Raw genomic sequence first — 19,148 nt, forward strand, 5'->3', positions numbered from 1 at the left:
GTGAGGACTGAGAGACGGTATTGCCTTTGAAGCAGACAGCAGGCCAGTTTGTCAGAGGATGTACAAGATGCCAACCATTTCCTCTCAGCCACCCTTCACTTGCGTTTAAGGGTGACGAGGTCTGAGTCGTACCAGAAGTTGCACTTGATTTCAGGCTTTATGCGGATCCTCATGACGGGGGCAAGTACACTGAGAGTATCAGAGATAGCAGAGTGGAACATTGAGAGGGCTGTGTCAGGGTGTGAGTCAGCCAGAGGTCCAGGAGGGGGAGAGAAAGATGCAGCAAAAGCCTCAACTAACACACTTCACGGGTTGAACTATTGAGAAGGTGAGTGGCAGTGTGGGAGTAGGATTGGCCTGGGGGTAGTGAGAGAGAGGAGAGAGAGGAGAAAGTGGTCACTCCAGGAGAGAGGAGTGGTGAGAGGGTTAGAGAGGGGGAGGTCTGAGGAGATCAGAACATCAATAGTGTGCCCTGTGGAGTCAGTCGTGCCAGAGGGAAGAATGGAGGGCGAGAGTCGCAAAAGAGTCCTGTGGCGGGATAGGAAGCATCCAGATGGATGTTGATGTCTCCAGGAGGGAGGAAGAGAGGTCCGCCCACTCGGAGAGGAAGGAGGTGATCTGACCAGGTGGCCGGTAGATGCTAGCCACTGTGAGAGAGTGGGCATGAAGGAGAGAAAGCCTACAGACCAGGCATTCAAAGGAGGAGTAGGCCTGCATAGGAATGATAGAGGCAGGGATCCACTCTGAGAAGATCAAGGCTACACCCCCACTGGAACAGTTGGATCTGGGCACAGAGTATCTTGTAGCCATCAGGAAGGTGAGTGTCAATGCTAGTGACCGAGCTGGGCGTGAACCATTTCTCTGTGAGACCAAGGACATCAAGGTCCAGTTCTTCCAAAGACGGCAGAGTGTTTGACCGCTGAGCGAGAATTAAGAATGGGGAGGTGGAAAAGGTTGCCATCCTTGAAAGACTTCCGGGGAAAAGGTACAAATCAGAGGTACTCCCTGCGGAGGGGCAGAAGGGGCCCGAGGGAGGGCGGAGGAGGTAGGAGGAGAGGGCAAGGTAGCTGAGGAGGAGGAAGAAGTCACCAGCGAAGTGGCAGAGGTTAGAGGCAAGGAAGCCTGAAGAAGGGATAGAAGGGACAGCGGGAGAGGAAAGGAAATTGATAAGGCACGGGAAGTGTCTGTCAAAGAGGAGGAGCTTGGCCTGAGGGCCTGCCTTGGACCAAGACGTTGCCATTAAGGTGAACATTAATGATGACTTTACAGGAGTGGAAGGAAGCCAGGAGGGCCTCCCAGCGGGTGTCACCATTAATGGGAAAGGAAGAGAAAGGAGAGAGCACAGAGACCATATGGAGAGTCCATAGGTCTGGTGAAGGAACGACAAAGAGAATGTCGTAGAGGGTCTGTCTGGAGGAAGCGCTGGTGTAGGTGTCAGCGTTAGGGAGGCCAGGGTTGGAGACCAGGATATCCTTTTTGAACTTCTTCCAACCAGACTTGGTGAGAAGGGTAGGATGGTCGATGGTGAAACATTTGGAGTAGATAGGAGAAACAGAGAGCACCATAGGTGATGTGGATGAGGGGGGAAGAGGAGAGAGGGGGAGGTGGGTGGGCAATGAGAGAAGAGCAAAAGGGGGTTGGAGACACTGGGAGAGAACACAAGGGGTGGGTGCAAGCAGAAGAGACAGCACAAGACAGGAACAGCAGGATAGAATCAAACAATGCAGCCACCGGGCACAGCTAAGTTTGATATCAGCAGGACAGAATGAAACTCAATGCAACCACTGGGCACAGCGAAGTCTGAAATCATCAGGATGGAATGAAACACAATGCAGTCACTGGGCACAGCTAGAGGCAATGAGTGGGGGTCCAGGTGAGACTGAGTGAGTGAGGGACAGTCAGAGGGGTAGGAGGCGTTTTTTAAATAGAGGCTGTAGGTTTCATTTAGTAGGTAGTTTAGCCCTTTCTCAGATATCTTCCCATTCTTCCCCAGAAAGCTCCTTGTGGGGTCATGTTGCATTTCCCGAGATATCTACTTCTTTTCTATCCCTCTGTGTCCACAATTTTGCTTCATACTGGGTGGAAACCCACCCTATGGGTCATGTGTTGTATTTAAGGGTCTTCTCAAAGACAGTAAGTAGCCATTATTGAAATAATGTAGTTCTGTGCAGTTGAAGGTACTATAGCATCTCCAGTTTTTTTTTATTTGAAAATCTCCTTTACATTCTTGGAAAGTTTACATTATTTTCCCCAACAAACAAGTTGGTCAGATGCTGACAGTCTCCAGTTCCCCCCACTGTGAAAAGCATCCCTTATTAGAAGCTGGGTAAAATCTGGGATCCTAAGAATAGAGTATATAGGCAGAGTGGAATGTTTTCAGTTGTAACTTTGATCTTAGTGCATCCCAATTCTTTAAAATGTACCTGGTGATCGGGCTGATCAACAACTGCACCAATTTGCCTTTGGAATCAAATAGTTCTACATGTAATACATTTTACTATATTATCTGTTGCCCACCATGGTTTATCTGAATGTCCTTTCCACCATTCTGTGGGATATATGGACCCACTCAACAGTATTTCACCACATCACCAAGCTGCATTTGCGCAGGAATAGCAAAATGGCTGCGCTGGCTCCTGTGAGCGCCATGTCCTCAAAACTGTGTTTTGCAGCAACAAAAAAATGGCTGCACCATCCTGCCAAGCACACATCAGGCAGGATGGAACCAGGGGACACACTGAAAGAGCGTGCCAATGTGTTCTGACATATACAAAAGGAAGAAAGTGAAAAGGCAGCACTGCTTTGCTGAAAACCCCAAAATCCCCATCGAAAAGGGAGCATTTTCAACTTTAAAAAATGCTGCTTTTACACAAATTCCATCTGTTCTTTCTTAAACCACCGTGATCAATATGGCCATGCCATGCACATTCATATCCTCATTGTGCTTCTGCAAAAACCAACTTGACCCCCGATTGACAGGATCTGTTAAGCCAAATCTGAAGAAAAAAAAAGGCCCAAGAAGCTTCACTTTCTGCCGTGCACGGGAAACGCTTTATGGTGTGCTACAAAATGTCAAAGGAATGAGCCCTGCAAAAGATATTTTAGCTCTGCGCACATATCCATTCCAGGAGACCTTTGCCTTGTACAGACTGTTGTGCACAAAAATCTAACTATGGCTGCAAGGCAATATTGGGAAGTCAGATGGCAAAATCGAATTTGAAAGGAAATACTGGCAGTTTTCACCACATGTGTAAAATGGGCTTTGCAAACCAAAGAAAAATAAATGACCGTTTTAAAGGAAAAGTAATATGTTGAATGAAAGCTTGTCTGTGCCTAGCAATGAGAAGAGGTCGGCTGCTTGGAAACACATATGGGCTATTTTTATTCCACAGGCTTGTTTTTTTGATTCAGGACCAAATAAAGGAAAATAAAGATTTTAAACTGACTTGGCTAGATTTTGCAAGCTTCTAAAAACAAGTTATTCTAGTTGGCAGAGTGTCACATCCCGTTCTTGTTGGAAATTGCCATGGCGTTTATATGAGCGCTCTTCAACACACAGAACCCACTAAACTACAATTCCGATCTTCCTACTATGTTAGTCACGTGACACGCACGCTCCACGTTGCCGTGTCTTCTGAAGACCGTATTTAATACTGTCTGTTCGAGTGCCCAGCGCTCCTCAACTGTGTTAGTTTCGAGCGTTGTTTCCTGACTCCTGTTTGATCTTGAATCCTGTGCTGAATCCAAGCCTTCGCCCCTGCCCTTTCCTTCCTGTTTCTGACGCCCACCCCTCTTCGACTGATTTCCCCGGAATCCTTGAACTCGGCTTGCATCTCGACCTCCACTTGTTAAAGTCCTCTGGCTGTGACGCTTTTTACACTCGAGCACGATAATAAAGGAACTAGCGTGAAGTAACGCTTATTTCCTTTGCCCTTAATTTTGTTTACTTCAACAATCAATTTTTTGACACTGTTTAATTTGGACGCTTTGCTGAATTCTCTTTAAGTTATTTCTGGGTATTTTTTGGACGCTTTGCTGAATCTACTATTGGATTGCTTTGGACATATTGGGACGCTTTGCTGAAATCGATTTGGATCACTTTGGGATAATCCTTGGGACGCTTTGCTGAGGCTACTTTTGAACACTGTGGATATCTTCTTGGGACGCTTTGCAGCACTGAGGTCCTGAGGCACTGGCGCACTCCTCCTTCACCGTGGATATAAAAATTCCCCTCTTTGTCCATTACTAGTAGGTTACTGGTACATTTTTGCTACGGAACAGGTAAGAGTGGGTACTTGGGGGGGGGGGGGGGGGTGTTGTTTGCTGTTAATTCGGCAATACCTGGCTGCAGTCTGAACGTCTGCTCTGTTCTTCCCTCCTTTAGCTCTGCTGAGTCTGCTCCTGCCTTTTCACTCAAGCCCTCAGCCTGACAGGTGGAATAGATTCATTGTAGGCTGAGCTCTTGGGGGGGGAAGTCTTTGGCATATCACGTTAGAGACTTTCGTGTTCGAAGACAGAAGGATACTTTTCCATAACTGGGAGAGTAGTATCTGTGGCAACTGGGATACCATACCTAGGCTGTGACACAGAGCTAAGGCCTCCCCTAACGAAGGGAGCCATCATAAACTTCCAGGACAGGAAAGTGATAATTGCTAGGTTGGAAAACTGTGACTAACCAGGACAAAGAAACCTCACATACTAATCAGACTTCAGTCTGGGTAGGGGCCTCTTTCAATAGAAATTCTGGGACATCAAAGTGCAAAGTGGACAAGGGACAATAAACCTTCAAGCAAGCTGGATAAACCCATCCTCCCTTTGAGCAAAGTGACAGTTGGTGGTAGCTGAAAAAGAAAAAAAAATGGTCCAGTGCAGGGCCATTTCATAAATACATTTTAAAGACTTTTATCTCTGCAGCAAGACTTTGTAAAAATGTGAAAATGCGACAGTTTAAATTTGATTTTATGGGCTTTTATTTAAGACATTGTAGAATTCCCTGACACCTTGGGAATAGAAATGGCAAATTATTGCGGATTATAAGAAAAGTATCCATGTTACCAATGCAAATGTTTATACTTACATCCCTTATGACAATCGACACATGTGTATAAATTTAGGAATTTTATCTTTCATACTCAAAATGACCAAAAATGATTAAAAGGACAAAACCATGTCTCACAGATTGCAGGATTTTTATGACCACTGTGAGGGGGCACAAGTTGTGCCACAAGCAGGCTCCCACCACAACCCTGAGGGCCTTGAAACCACTGCAAGGGCTCCTGGAGCCAGTCCTGGTGCCTTTGGCACCAGGCTCATATGTAGGAAGGAAGGAAGGGCTGTTCAAACTAGGTCCCATTTATGTACATGGGCCTTTAAATCCAACATGGAAGCACCCACACAGTCTAGTTCTAAGAACCAAGCCATGCAGTCTAGTATTTTGAGTGTAGTAGGCCTGGAACTACTTTCCCTGGTACTACTTTACCTGGTACTACTTTACCTGGGCTACATAAACCACACTCTGACTGCAGAACACGCTTTGAGTTATTCTGCAACCCGCAGCGTGACGCTCACCGTGTCCAGCTCCTGGTCTTGAGCATCTTCCTGTAATCCTACAAGAACAAGATTATTTTGTTTTACCTGAGAAAACACCATCCAGCACTCAGCATTTCAACTGGGCTGCAATCTGCGGGAACCGAGAGAAGAAAAAACATCACTCACCTGTGAGTACTAGCTTAAGGATTTCCGGCGAACCTCTACCACAGCTGCTGTTCGAACATTGCGACCTGCAATAACGAGAAAGGGAAAAATACTATTAGAACGTGCACTTCCAAAACATCGAATTCCATCAGTCTTACCTGAATTCCATCACGCCACACCACGCTTCCATCCGGAGCACCACAGCAACATCTGCAAAGGAAAAGAGACATATTCAGGTTCGCTTTCAATATTAAACAACCACACAGCGCTGTAATTACCTTAACAGATTCTGGGGGGCCTGTTTTTCATCGCGCTCTCATCCACTTCCAGCCCCACAGCGGCCTGTGAGGAGAAGAAGAAAACACAGGTTAGCTTTAAAAGACAATAAAGGCACTGCGCTTCGCGTTTTCTCTTACCTAGAAAACGTGCCTCTCCATCCGGCAAGCCAGCATCAAAACCTTGGCACCTGAAAAGAATGAGATAGACATTAACGAATTCCCACCATAAACAGAACAAAGACTTACAATTAACAAATCTACCTGCCTACCAGCAGATTCAGGGTCACAGCAGGCCTGGGCCCAAGGAAGGCGTAGTGCACCAGTGCAGCAACTCGGGCAGCTCGCCAACAAACGTCAACCGCCCCTGCACAAGAAACGCAGGACGGATAGCTCACCCTACAAATAACTAAGGTGAGAAAAGAACCCAGTGGGAAGGGAATCGGTCAGAGGGAGGTGGGAGATTCACCCATTAGAGATAGTTATCACAAATCCTCCCTTCTGTAATTGCAGATCCATTATTCAGCACTGGGCAACTACGCATCCAGGGTTCCAGATCTCAGAGCCTTGCAGACGCCCCCGGGGATATCAGGTGAGCGTAACAGAACTCGAAGCCTTTAAACCTTATCCACCTGGGCGTCATGGCGACACCTGAAACTGATCAGTTAGCCCATCTTTTGGGACAATTACGCGCCGAGGTACACACAACCCGGCAGGAAACAATGCCTTAAGACGAGAGTTAATAGTAACAAAAGACTGTACTGATGAACTAAGCAAACAACTACTACAAGCGCAGGCGGGGCAGGCTCCATTGCCCAGATTCGCCCCATCCGTCGCTACACCATCATCAGTCAATCCAGTACAAATAACGTTGCCGGGAGCAGTACCCCTGGCACCACCAGAACGGTTTAATGGAGACCCCAGAAGGTATGCAACATTCAACAACCACTGTCGCCTCCATTTTCTTTTTAGGCCTGGGGCTTTCCCATACGACCAGGCAAGGGTGGCCTTCGTGTTACCATATTTGAGTGGAAGTGCCGCAGACTGGTCGGTACCTTTAGTGAGCCAGGATGACCCATTACTGCAGAACTTCAGGGGTTTTCAACAGGAGATGTAAAAGTAATTTGCTCGACACTTGCATGGACAAGCTCTTGATGATGAACTCCTGTCCCTCCGCCAAGGGAATCAAGATTTGCTGACTTATATTGCCACCTTTAGTAGACTGGTTGTAGAAGCGGGGTGGCCAGAAGATAAAAGAACCACATTGTTTTATCGGGGCCAACGAGGAGACCTGAAGGATGTCCTTGCTCAAGTAGTAGACACACCTAAAGACTGTGCAGAGTTTATCAACCTGGTAGTTCAGTTGGACCACAGATTACAGGATCGAAGAACAGACCGAAGTAGACTCGATAATCGTGCCGTGTACGTAAGTTCAAAAGATAATGTTCAACCTCCATCAGAAAATACCACAGAACCCATGCAGATTGGAGGTGTACGACCCCCTTTAACCAAGGGTGAAAGAGACAAGAGGAGGCAGGTACAGTTATGCCTATACTGTGGTAAATCGGGTCACTACCTCAAAGCATGCCCAGTGAAACCTCCAAGGAAGGTGGTAGGTGTTACAGAGAAAGAAGATGATGGAAAGGAATCAGAAAACTACCAGGCCCGGCAAGCGTAGAGGTCCACTTGTCGAGCGAGAAGGATGAGTCACAGACCTCACATTTCGCCCTACCAGTAACCTTGATCAATCACCAACGACCGTCACGGATGCATGCCATAGAGGCATACATAGACAGCGGAGCAGTTGGTAATTGCATAGATCGAGAACTGGCAACAGAAATGGTACTTCCCTTATGCACAAAACTAACAACTGAAAAGGTAACTACTGTTGACGGTACTGAAATTGCTTCGGGACCAGTGACTGAATGCACAACAGAATTAACCCTTCTGTGTCAGGATGGACATCAAGAAGCAATCGCGTTTGACCTCATCAAAGCTCCTCATTTCCAGTTGATCTTAGGGATGCCATGGTTAGTAACTCACAATCCCCACATAGACTGGCGTGCAAGAAGACTGACCTTTTTTTCCGACGAATGCGCCCACGCTTGCTACCCGAAATCTATACCACAGCCAAACCTGAAATCTGTTCAAGGAATAGCATCTGGGATCGCGGAACCAATGGAAACCTTACCAAAAGAATATCAGGATTATCAAGATGTTTTTCAGAAGGAACAGGCTAACAAATTACTGCCACATAGGCCGTATGACTGTCGGATCGACCTGATACCTGGCGCACAGGTTCCTTGTGGTCCAATTTATGCACTTACGGAAACCAAACATCTCCACTTGAAGTCCTATCTGGATCAATACCTGGCTAATGGGTTTATCCGCCCGTCAAAGTCCCCGGCAGCCTCTCCCTTATTCTTCGTACCCAAGAAGGAAGGAGATTTGAGGACTTGCATCGATTACCGCACACTTAATCAAATCACAGTAAAAAAACGCTGCGCTTTACCCCTTATCCCGGAACTGTTGGACCAAGTCGAGGATGCCCGAATCTACACCAAACTAGACCTCAGAGGAGCATACCACCTTGTAAGTGTTAAGAAAGGGGATGAATGGAAAACCGCGTTTCACACCAAGTATGGCCTGTACGAATATCAGGTAATGCCTTTCGGGCTGTGCAACGCTCCTGCAGCATTCCAATACTTCATGAATGATGCATTACGGGAATTAAACGATGTCTGTGCCCTGGTCTATATTGACGACATCCTGGTGTATTCCCCCTCTGAAAGAGATCATGTGGAACATGTTCGCTCAGTCCTTGCAAAACTTCGCCAGCATAAACTGTACGCTAAACTCGAGAAATGCTCCTTCCATGTCACCGAAGTTGAGTTCCTCGGTTTTGTTCTCTAGCCAAAGGGAGTCGAGATGGATTTACACAAAGTAGATGCCTTCCTTAATTGGCTGTCACCTTCTTCATTTAAAGGAACCCAACGCATGCTCGGCTTTGCAAATTTTTATTGCCGATTTATTCCAGATTTCTCACGGATCGTCCACCCAATCACATAATTACTGAGAAAAAACAACAAAAAATTCCAATGGACTGAAGAGGCGGAACAGGTCTTTCAAGAACTCAAGAAAAGATTCACCTCCACGCCAATTTTACGACATCCTCTCACTGATCTCCCCTATGTAGTGGAAACTGATGCTTCCAGCGTAGCTTTGGGAGCAGGTCTCTCTCAAAGATTCTCTCTCTCTCTATAACTGCACAGTTAAATTCTGGCGGTGAAGTAAGGTAATCCATCCAGAACCGTGTGATGTTCATTTTGGGAATGCCAAAGATACAGGCCAATTACATCTCGTGGCCTTTTGGTCACGTAAATTCTCACCGCCAGAATTTAACTGTGCAGTTATAGACAAAGAATTGTTGCCAATAAAATCAGCCTTCAAAGTTTGGCGGCAGTATCTATTAGGTGCCAGACATACCATCACAGTAATCATAGATCACTGAAACCTTCAATACCTAAAGTCAGCAAAAGCCCAGTCGTTAGAACAGTTGCGGTGGGCTCTATTCTTCGCAAAATACGATTACGTAATAACATACCGACCAGGAGTTCGGAATGGGAAGGCCGATGCTTTGCTTCATATGGGTGTTGAAGAGAAAACGAACAGTACCCTGGACCATGTTGCCATAATCCCAAGTGATAAACTACTGGGACTAACCACCACATTGACTCCGAGTGAACTTCAAGATAAGATTCGAACCTTAATGAACCCCGAGATCTTGCAGAAATGGAATTCCCAAAATGAACATCACACGGTTCTGGATGGATTACCTTACTTCAGGGAACGACTATATCTACCAAGTAAAGATCTTCAAGAATTGGCCATGACTGGTTATCACGATTCCCTGATCGAAGGCCATCCCGGAATTGCTAAGACTCTAGCCAAGGTTAAACAGAATTATTGATGGCCAACCTGGCTTAAGACAATTTATACCTATGGCTTATGTCCTTAACTCTAACTAAATGTCCCTAAGGGGAAGGTATCTATCCCTTGAGAGACTGTCCCTAATTGGATCTAGGGGAAAGCCAAAGGAAACTCACCCTATCCTGGCTCACTACTTTCCTACGATTCTAAAAAAGGTTCACGCCGTATGGGAGTCAACAAATCTTTTTATTCGTGTTGCTGCCCTTTGGTGTGACTTATAATAAAATCACAGCACTCTGTGGTCCAATATTCATTGGTCCCCTTACTGCTGTGTTAAATAAAATCAAGGAATGTTTTTTTAGCCAAGCTCATGTATTCATTGTTAATGAGTCAAGTGGATCAGGTCATCACCCTGAGCCCATATTTGTCAACCGGTTTCAGCGGGGAAATAAGGTTTGCCGTTTTCTTCAGGACTATAGATTATGCTTATTTTGGGCACTCTCTACATTCATACAAAAGACAGGTGAATAATGTTACTGTACTTCAATTGCTTTGTCTGGATCCGGCGTGTTCCATATAGATGGGACATCTCATCTGCACATCGGCACCAAGGGGCAGCAACACGAATAAAGAGATTTGTTGACTCCCATACGACGTGAACCTTTTTAAGAATCGTAGAAAAGTAGTGAGCCAGGATAGGGTGAGTTTCCTTTGGCTGTCCCCTAGATCCAATTAGGGACAGTCTCTCAAGGGATAGATACCTTCCCCTTAGGGACATTTAGTTAGAGTTAAGGACATAAGCCATAGGTATAAATTGTTCTACTAAAACAGATTCTACTCGTGATGCGTTTAAAAAGTACTGGGGAGGAGACACAATCCAGTTTCCCATACAACTCCATTTGTATTGACCAACCTGACGTAAGGCCATTGCTCGATTTGTTCTATCCCGTGGGATATGTGCACAGAAAAAATCACAAAAACAGAAACCAGCTGGCCTCCTACATCACTGGATATTCCACCGGCTCCCTGGCATACTCTTTCTCTTGATTTTATTACGGACTTACCTCCCTGTCAAGGTTTTAATACCATTCTGGTGGTTGTAGACCTGTTCTCTAAAATGGCACATTCCATTCAAAGGACTTCCTAACGCCACCGATTTGACAAAAGCATTTCTTGAACAGATTATAAAACTGCATAGTTTCCCCTCAGTCCTCATCTCTGATCGTGGAAGCCAATTTGTATCCAACTTCTGGAGGAAATGTTGTACCCTGGCACAAATCGATGTTCGATTATCCACTAGACACCACCCCCAAACGGATGGACAAATGGAAAGAACCAACCAGACATTAGAACAGTATCCACTTTGCATGCTGCATCAAGTGGAAGAGAATTGGAAAGACTTGTTATGGATTGTTATTGATAGCGGAATACGCATACAATAACTCTATACACACCAGCATGGGACAAAGCCCGTTCTACACAATATACAGAAGACATCCACGTACCTCTGAACTAGACTCCCCCACGACCTTGGAAATGCCAGCGGTGAAGACTCTACACACAAGCATAACACAAGCCTTCAAAAGGGCAAATGAACATTTACTGCAAGCCAAAGACAGACAAAAATAATTCTCAGACCAGCATCGAAAGAAAGCTCCCGATTACCGAGTAGGAGACGAAGTCTGGTTGGCATCAAAACATGTACCCATAAAAGGTACACCGACCTTGCGTCCAAGATATCTAGGACCCTATACCATCCAATCAGTGATAAATCCGGTGGCCGTCAAGTTAGCCTTACCACCAAGCATGAAAATTCATCCGGTGTTCCATGTCACTTGTAAAACCTGTACAACTAGGAACCCAAGTCTTAACACCACCAAAACCTGTGCTAGTTGATGGAGAGCTTGAATTTGAAGTTAAAAACAACCTGGATTCGAAACATACCAGATCTAAGCTATACTATTTAGTGGACTGGAAAGGGTACGGGCCTCAAGACAGAACTTGGGAACCAAGTGAACATATTCATGCACCACGTCTGATTAAGAGGTTTCACCTGGATAACCCCGCCAAACCAGGACCGGACAGGAAGGATACCATGAGAGGGGCCTTGGGGATGTGGGGGGGTGTAAGGGGTGGTGAGGAGGGGGAGTGCTGTCATGACCACTGTGAGGGGGCACAAGTTGGCTCCCACCAGAACCCTGAGGGCCTTAAAACCACTGCAAAAGGGCTCCTGGAGCCAGTCCAGGCACCTTTGGCACCAGGCTCATATGTAGGAAGGAAGGGCTGTTCAAACTAGGCCCCATTTATGTACATGGGCCTTTAAATCCAACATGGAAGCACCCACCCAGTCTAGTTCTAAAAACCAGGCCATGCGGTCTAGTGTTTTGGGTGTAGCAGGCTTGGAACTACTTTCCCTGGGCTATATAAACAACACCCTGACTGCAGAACACGCTTTGAGTTATTCTGCAACCCGCAGCGTGACCCTCACTGTGTCCAGCTCCTGGTCTTCAGCATCTTCCTGTAATCCTGCAAGAACAAGATTATTCTGTTTTACCTGAGAAAACACCATCCAGCACTCAGCATCTCAACTGGGCTGCAATCTGTGGAAACCGAGAGAAGAAGAAACATCACTCACTTGGGAGTACTAGCTTAAGGACCTCCTGCGAACTGCTACCACAGCTGCTGTTCTAACATTGCGACCTGCAATAACGAGAAAAGGAAAAACAATATTAGAATGCGCGCTTCCAAAACATCGAATTCCATCAGTCTTACCTGAATTCCATCGCGCTACGTCACGCTTCCATCCGGAGCACCACAGCAACATCTGCAAAGGAAAAGAGACCTATTCAGATTCGCTTTCAATATTAAACAACCACACAGTGCTGTAATTACCTTAACGGATTCCGGCGGCCTGTTTTTCATCGCGCTCTCATCCACTCGTAGCACCACAGCCGCCTGTGAGGAGAAGAAGAAAACACAAGTTAGCTTTAAAAGACAATAAAGGCGCTGCGCTTCACGTTTTCTCTTACCTAGAAATCGTGCCTCTCCATCTGGCACGCCAGCATCAAGACCTTCGCACCTGGAAAGGAGATAAAGACATTAACGAATTCCCACCATAAACAGAACAAAGACTTAAAATAAACAAAACCTACCTGCCTACCAGCAGATTCGGGGTCACAGCAGGCCTGGGCCCAAGGAAGGCGTACTGCACCAGTGAAGCAACTCGGGCAGCTCACCAACAAATGTCAAGCGCCCCTGCACAAGAAACGCAGGACGGGTAGCTCACCCAACAAATAACTAAGGTGAGAAAAGAACCCAGTGGGAAGCGAATCGGTCAGAGGGAGGTGGGAGATTCACCCATTAGACAGTTACCACAAATCCTCCCTTCTGTAATTGCAGATTCATTATTCAGCACTGGGCAACTATGCATCCAGGGTTCCAGATCTCAGAGCCTTCCAGACGCCCCCGGGGATATCAGGTGAGCGTAACAGGATTGGATGCTCTACATAAAATATGTAACCTGATTATGTCATTTATTAAGGTGCTGCAAATGTACAAATGTGCAAATTCTGTTTATTATTATTATTTTTTTAATTATTGTAATGCGCCAACATGCCCGTAGGCCTCAGGGGGCACATAAAACTGGACGAACAAACAGACACACATGGCAAAGAAAGAAGAAGGGTCAAAGAGTTATTCCAGATTGAAAAAGTGGGTTTTTACAGCACGTTTGAATACAGTGTAGTCCTGAATCTGCCGCATTTGGGCTGGAAGTTTGTTCCATAGAAGGGGACCTTAAGCATCAAGAGTGGTACCTCCAAATTTGGCTGTCCTGTATTTTGGGTGCTTGAGAATAGTGGCAGAGGATGAACAAAGGTTCCTCGTGTTGGGTTTAATGCTAGCACGGGCTGACAAGTAAGTAGGGCTACAGAGGCTGAGGCATTTGTGGGTCGTGGTCAGTATCTTGTACGTTATCCGATGTTTAACGGGAAGCCAGTGAAGTTTTTTCCTGAAAGTGGAGATGTATGTACGATGGGACTGATTGAAAATATTACGCACAGCATTATTCTGAGCCACTTGTAATGATTGGATGTTGGAGGCGGTGGTGCCCGCTAGAAGGCTGTTGCAATAATCCAATCTTGAATTGATCAATGCAGTGGACAGAAGGGCACAGTTTTCTTCCGAAATGAATGGTCGAAATAGCCTATTCTTTTATTTATGAGACCGCAGCTAGATTTAATGCTGGAGACATCGGACTTCATAGAGAGTTCTTCGTCAAGAACGACGCCCAGGGTCTTGACTTTCTTCTGGACAAGAATGGTATTGTTGGCAATATGGAAACTAGCATATTTGGAGTCGAGTTTCGCCCAAGTGTTTTTAGATGCCACGATGAGGAGTTCAGTTTTTTTGTCGTTAAGACTGATTTTTGGCAAAAAGGTCTGTGGGAAGTCTTTTTACATCATAAAATACAACACCTAAACTGAGTCACATCCTAGGGGAGGCAGCCAACATTGATTGCCTAATCCAGTTCCTAGAGGTGTGTTAAGCAGACCCTGCCCAGCCATATACTTCGATGATGTCACTATGCATATGCATTATAAATAAGAGTCCCTGACAAGACTCTGGACACACTCTCTTCTTGACGTTCTTTCGCTGCGTTCTTGTTCCATCCATCCATCCATCCATACATCCATCCAGATTCCAGATCCCAACTACAAGGCCAAGCATTGCTGACTCTACTCCAGGGCCCACTGCAAACCCAAGCAGTGCTGATTCTATCCACAGCAAGGCCTCAATTCTGAAAACCCACTAATCTCCCAAAAGGGGAGAGCGGTGGTACCTTTTGCATCCTGAACCAGCCTGGCTTGCTGCCCACCAACTGTATGCCCGCTGCCATCCAGCTGACCTTTTAGCATCCATTGACCAGAATTCCAGTCCAGCGCCATCCGGTGACCAGAACTGCCCAGCTGTTTGCCAGGCACGCTGCTGTGTAGTGAACAGAACCGTTGAGGGTCCAAAAATCCCAAAACTAAAAGTGGACTTTAAGTATAAATCACCACCCAATAGATATCCATAGTATACCTTGTCCTGCCTTGGTCCTTATCTCACTCTCTAAGCCATCCTATCCTGATCCTGATAACTTGTAAAACTGTCAGAATTATCCATGCAACCCTGCCCTTGATTTCTAGTGCTAGCGCCATCTCTTTTCCATTTTGTCTTATGTAATCCTAAACCCTTAGTCAGATTTCGAGTGATCAGACTGGTTTCTGCCAGGGTTGGGCGCTGGGGTGGCGGGGTTGAAGTCGCGAATCAACCTTACTGGGTCCATCTTTGGTGGCCTAGCCTGAATACCCTAGTGTAAAGTAAAACTGTTCTTGTCATAACTGATTTCCTTTCTTATTTCACGGCTTCATTTTACTCAAAGCGCACCTGTTTATATCTTGTATAACTCCTCCAATTTACCAGCTAGAGACTTACTTTCACTTCCAGAGTATTCCTGTGATCTACCTCTATCCCTCACCCATTTTGATTAAAAACCGTTTGGGTAATTTAAGGCGGGTTTTGAAAAATGCTACTTTTACACGTGTCACTTTGCTGCAATCTGTTTTAAACGTTGTACTCATTTTCGAACTGTATACTTTTGGTAATCCGTTCTGTGTAATTCTTAGTGTCTTTGCATTGTTGCTTTAGTGAGGAATTATATTTGCTTCAAGGTTTTTAACACACAGTCATTATTTATTTGTCCATTTCCGAGTGTCATTTCATAACATTGCAAGGGGTTTAAAATCCGTTATTCTCTCTTATTTGGGGAGGGAAGGTCCGATTTGGATTCTGTTTCCTGTTTCTTATTCCTGATTACCTGCTGCTTCTATTTATCCACTACATTGCTCACATTCTCATTGTAATTATCACCCCATTGTTGATTGCTGCCCCTTACAAAAAAAGCAATTTCTTTTGAATTTTAAAATAAATAAATAATTATTGCATTTTACCAACCAGCCTGTTTCATGGTCCGTTGTGACGTGGGGTATTTGAAAAGGGGATGTGATAAGAGTTGTGTACCATCTCAATATTGAATTTATCTAATATAAAGAGATAAACATTTCAGCATTTCAGTCCTGCGCTGCATACTAGGCCGAGACCAAGGTGTGTGTCGCCTGATTGAAATCCTTAACTATTCAACAAAAATTCAGAGCTGGTAGGTGTGATATTTAAGTAGGTCAGGCCAACCCTGTCCCCTCCTCCGCCCCCACAAGACTTTGGTTACAACGTATTTCTAATGTTTATTTTTCCCCATTCCAAATTAACCTTACAATGTCCATATACAGATGGACAAGACTCGAATATGCATCAAACTTTTATCAACCCATAAAATTTCACCTTCATTTTGGTTGCTGCATTAATATGAAAGAGAGAGCGAAAGATAGAATGAACCAGAATATTATCATGGTTTCTGTACTGTAGATGTTGACAGTGTTCAAAACCTCATTTAATAAACTATTGAAACTAGGTAGCGATCGTAATGGCTTTCAATAACTTGAACAGTGGGAAAGCTTGGCATTTGTAAATGGGCATGTATCGAAACATCAGAAGCAGTTTCCTTCTGAGTCTCCTCATGTGCAATAGTTCATAGTTTGCCAATGTAATCTGTCACTAGTAAGCTTATTTATCATAAACAATGTTCAAATATATCTTTGTATGTAAAGTAATTCAAGTATGTTAGGAATGTGCGACACCTTTTGTGGTAAGTTTGTTTTCACTACAAGCAAACCATGTGAGTTGTGTGTTCTTTCTTTTAGAGGTCAACTTGCAAGATCTGTGCTACAAGCGCAGAGTGCCTCTCCAATTTTCACCCATGTTTATGCAGCTGTTGTAGCTATTATCAACTCAAAGTTTCCTCAAATTGGAGAGCTGATACTCAAGAGATTGGTTCTAAACTTTCGAAAAGGATACCGGAGAAATGACAAGGTAAATCTAGCCATTATTCATTGCAAGCCTGTTTACACTGGGATTTGCATGGGTCCTTCCATTGGATGTTTGGCACTATAAATATGTTGCAGTCTTTGGTGCTCAAAGATTATGTACAATATGTGTGGACATACATGATTCAATCAGGTATATTTCTTTGTGTTTCTGTGTCCGCTTATAATAGGATACTGATGTACTTTTTGTAGATTCAATCGTATTGAAAGTGTTAAACACTCAGTATTCTATTGCCCGTCTGTATTGCTTTCCCCCGAAAAGTGCACGGAACAACCATAAATCACCAATGCAATTATAGAGCAAATACTTCAACCCATAAACAGACAGACACAATAACTCACAGCCACGCACTCTTTAGAAGATAATCGGCTCTTTACGGCTATTTATTCAAAGATTACAAGTACATAGAAATAACTCATAAAAATAATAAGGACATAGGTCACAGAAACCGCCAACAAGTCAAAAAGAAATACATCACCGTCAGCGTAATAGAATTCCTCATCTCGTCCAGAAGCGGCTGGAAGACCCCGGGGACAGCCAGGCCGAGAGTACCACAGCTCACAGGAAGGCCAGACGGAAAGTCCTTCTCTGGCTGAAGTCTCACCTGACCCCCTCCGGGTTTCCGCATATATACACACTCCACAATGGGGAGTTAATTCTCGAACATTCTGGAAATTGCACCTGCGCAGTTGAGGAACAGCCGTCAGTTGCCAGCTGGGTCAATCGAGAGCTCCTCTCAAGGAACGCAGGGCCTCCCTGTTCTAAAAACACGCTCCACGGAAAACAGTAGCAAGCCATAACAACGTTGGCTTTCCCAGCAGAAATGGCCTTGACCGCATACCAGGTTTGGAAAAGCATGTTTGTCTCAGCACTGTGAATCTAACACTTCAGCAAAATGTGTGCAGCCTTTCACTGCGGTGTGAAGTAAATATCCAACATGGCTCAGAGCGCTCCCAGAATGCATTGCGCACCCACGCCATTTGGAATCGAGCATGAATCAAGCATAACACCGTCTCTAAATAATATGCATGCAAGATATTTTTGGCATTTGTATGGTCTAGAGTGTGGACAGTGAGATAATGTTAAAGATTTTTCAATTGAAAGCCCTGACTGATTTATGGAGATGATGGTATTGATTTTATTTTTCTATATTGCAAATTGATAATACATTTTATTCTTACGTCCTGTCCCCTTTCCTCCATACTGTATGGGCCTCCCTTCCAAGGGACGGGAGACGAAACCTTTTTCAACAGAAAATCATTCTTCCCCTTTAAATTTAGAGGCGCACAGGGGCGCGACCCAGGGAGCATGCGCTGCCCTAACTCCACCCTACGGCTCCACACCTCGGTCCCCTTTTCCGCGTCGACGGGAATGTGCCGATTTCACCAGCGCTCCATCGGCCATGTAATTTCATGCGCGGATACTTCTTCTCTTTGTCTTTTCTTTTTGTCTTATCTATCATTCAGGTACTCGGTCACCAGGCGTCACACTCCTCCTGGGCGCATGTCGACTTCCACAGGTTTCAGCAGGTGTCCATCCTGCAACAGGCTCTTCCCAACTTCAGACCCCCATGCCCTCTGCCTACGTTGCATTGGCTCAGACCACGGTTGGCAATCATGCTTGGCGTGTGACTCGCTGCCCTCGAAGGCACTGAAGAACAGACTCACCAGGTGGAGGGAGCTCTTCCAGAAGTCGCCTCCAGAGGATCTCAAGAATTTCGTGAAGCATCGAACCAGGACCAAGGTAGGGCCAATATTTTCCAGTGCACCCCGCAATGGAGACTCCTTCCCAGGGACTTTCCTGCGCGTGAGGTACCGGCCAGGACCCTCTACCAGCACATGCCCGAGGCTATTAAAGCTACCGGCCTTCAGGTCAAGGGGTCCTTGGATCCTCCCGGGCGCAGTGTCGAGGGACCGTAAGGTTCTTGTACCGGGTCTACTCCAGAGGGTCTACGGCCTTTTACCAGCACGGTGGCCGAGGGGCTATGCCCTAATACCGACAATACATCTGAGGAGGTACCTAAATGCAGATCTACCGACCCCCGGGTCGAGGGTGTCACACCTACCGGGCCGAGGCATGAGGAGCAGGGTAGGTCTCGTGATCCACACGCATGAGTCTTGGACGAGGCCGGGCCCAGCGGGCTCAGCAGCACGTCGCAGACACGTGGCCTACAGTCTACCCTTCATTTGCACAGGGCAACTTTCCTTTGCGTCCATATGAACAGGGTATGCAGCGGTCCCAGCAGCCTCCGCTGCCCCGTTGGCC

The 19,148-nt window shown here is 45.7% G+C and overlaps 1 protein-coding gene across 2 annotated transcripts in view; it reads left to right on the forward strand.

Moving 5' to 3' along the window:
* Nucleotides 1-19,148, forward strand: part of CWC22 (CWC22 spliceosome associated protein homolog) — a 743,793-nt gene that overhangs the window by 361,904 nt on the left and 362,741 nt on the right. For both annotated transcript variants that reach the window (XM_069616085.1, XM_069616086.1), the window contains one exon: nt 16,700-16,868. In XM_069616085.1, coding sequence (XP_069472186.1) covers nt 16,700-16,868 — 169 coding nt within the window. The remainder of the gene's footprint in view (nt 1-16,699; nt 16,869-19,148) is intronic.

The sequence above is a fragment of the Ambystoma mexicanum genome, chromosome 9 (genome assembly GCF_040938575.1).
Source record: "Ambystoma mexicanum isolate Mex_15411 chromosome 9, UKY_AmexF1_1, whole genome shotgun sequence".
Classification (NCBI taxonomy): Eukaryota; Metazoa; Chordata; class Amphibia; order Caudata; family Ambystomatidae; genus Ambystoma; species Ambystoma mexicanum.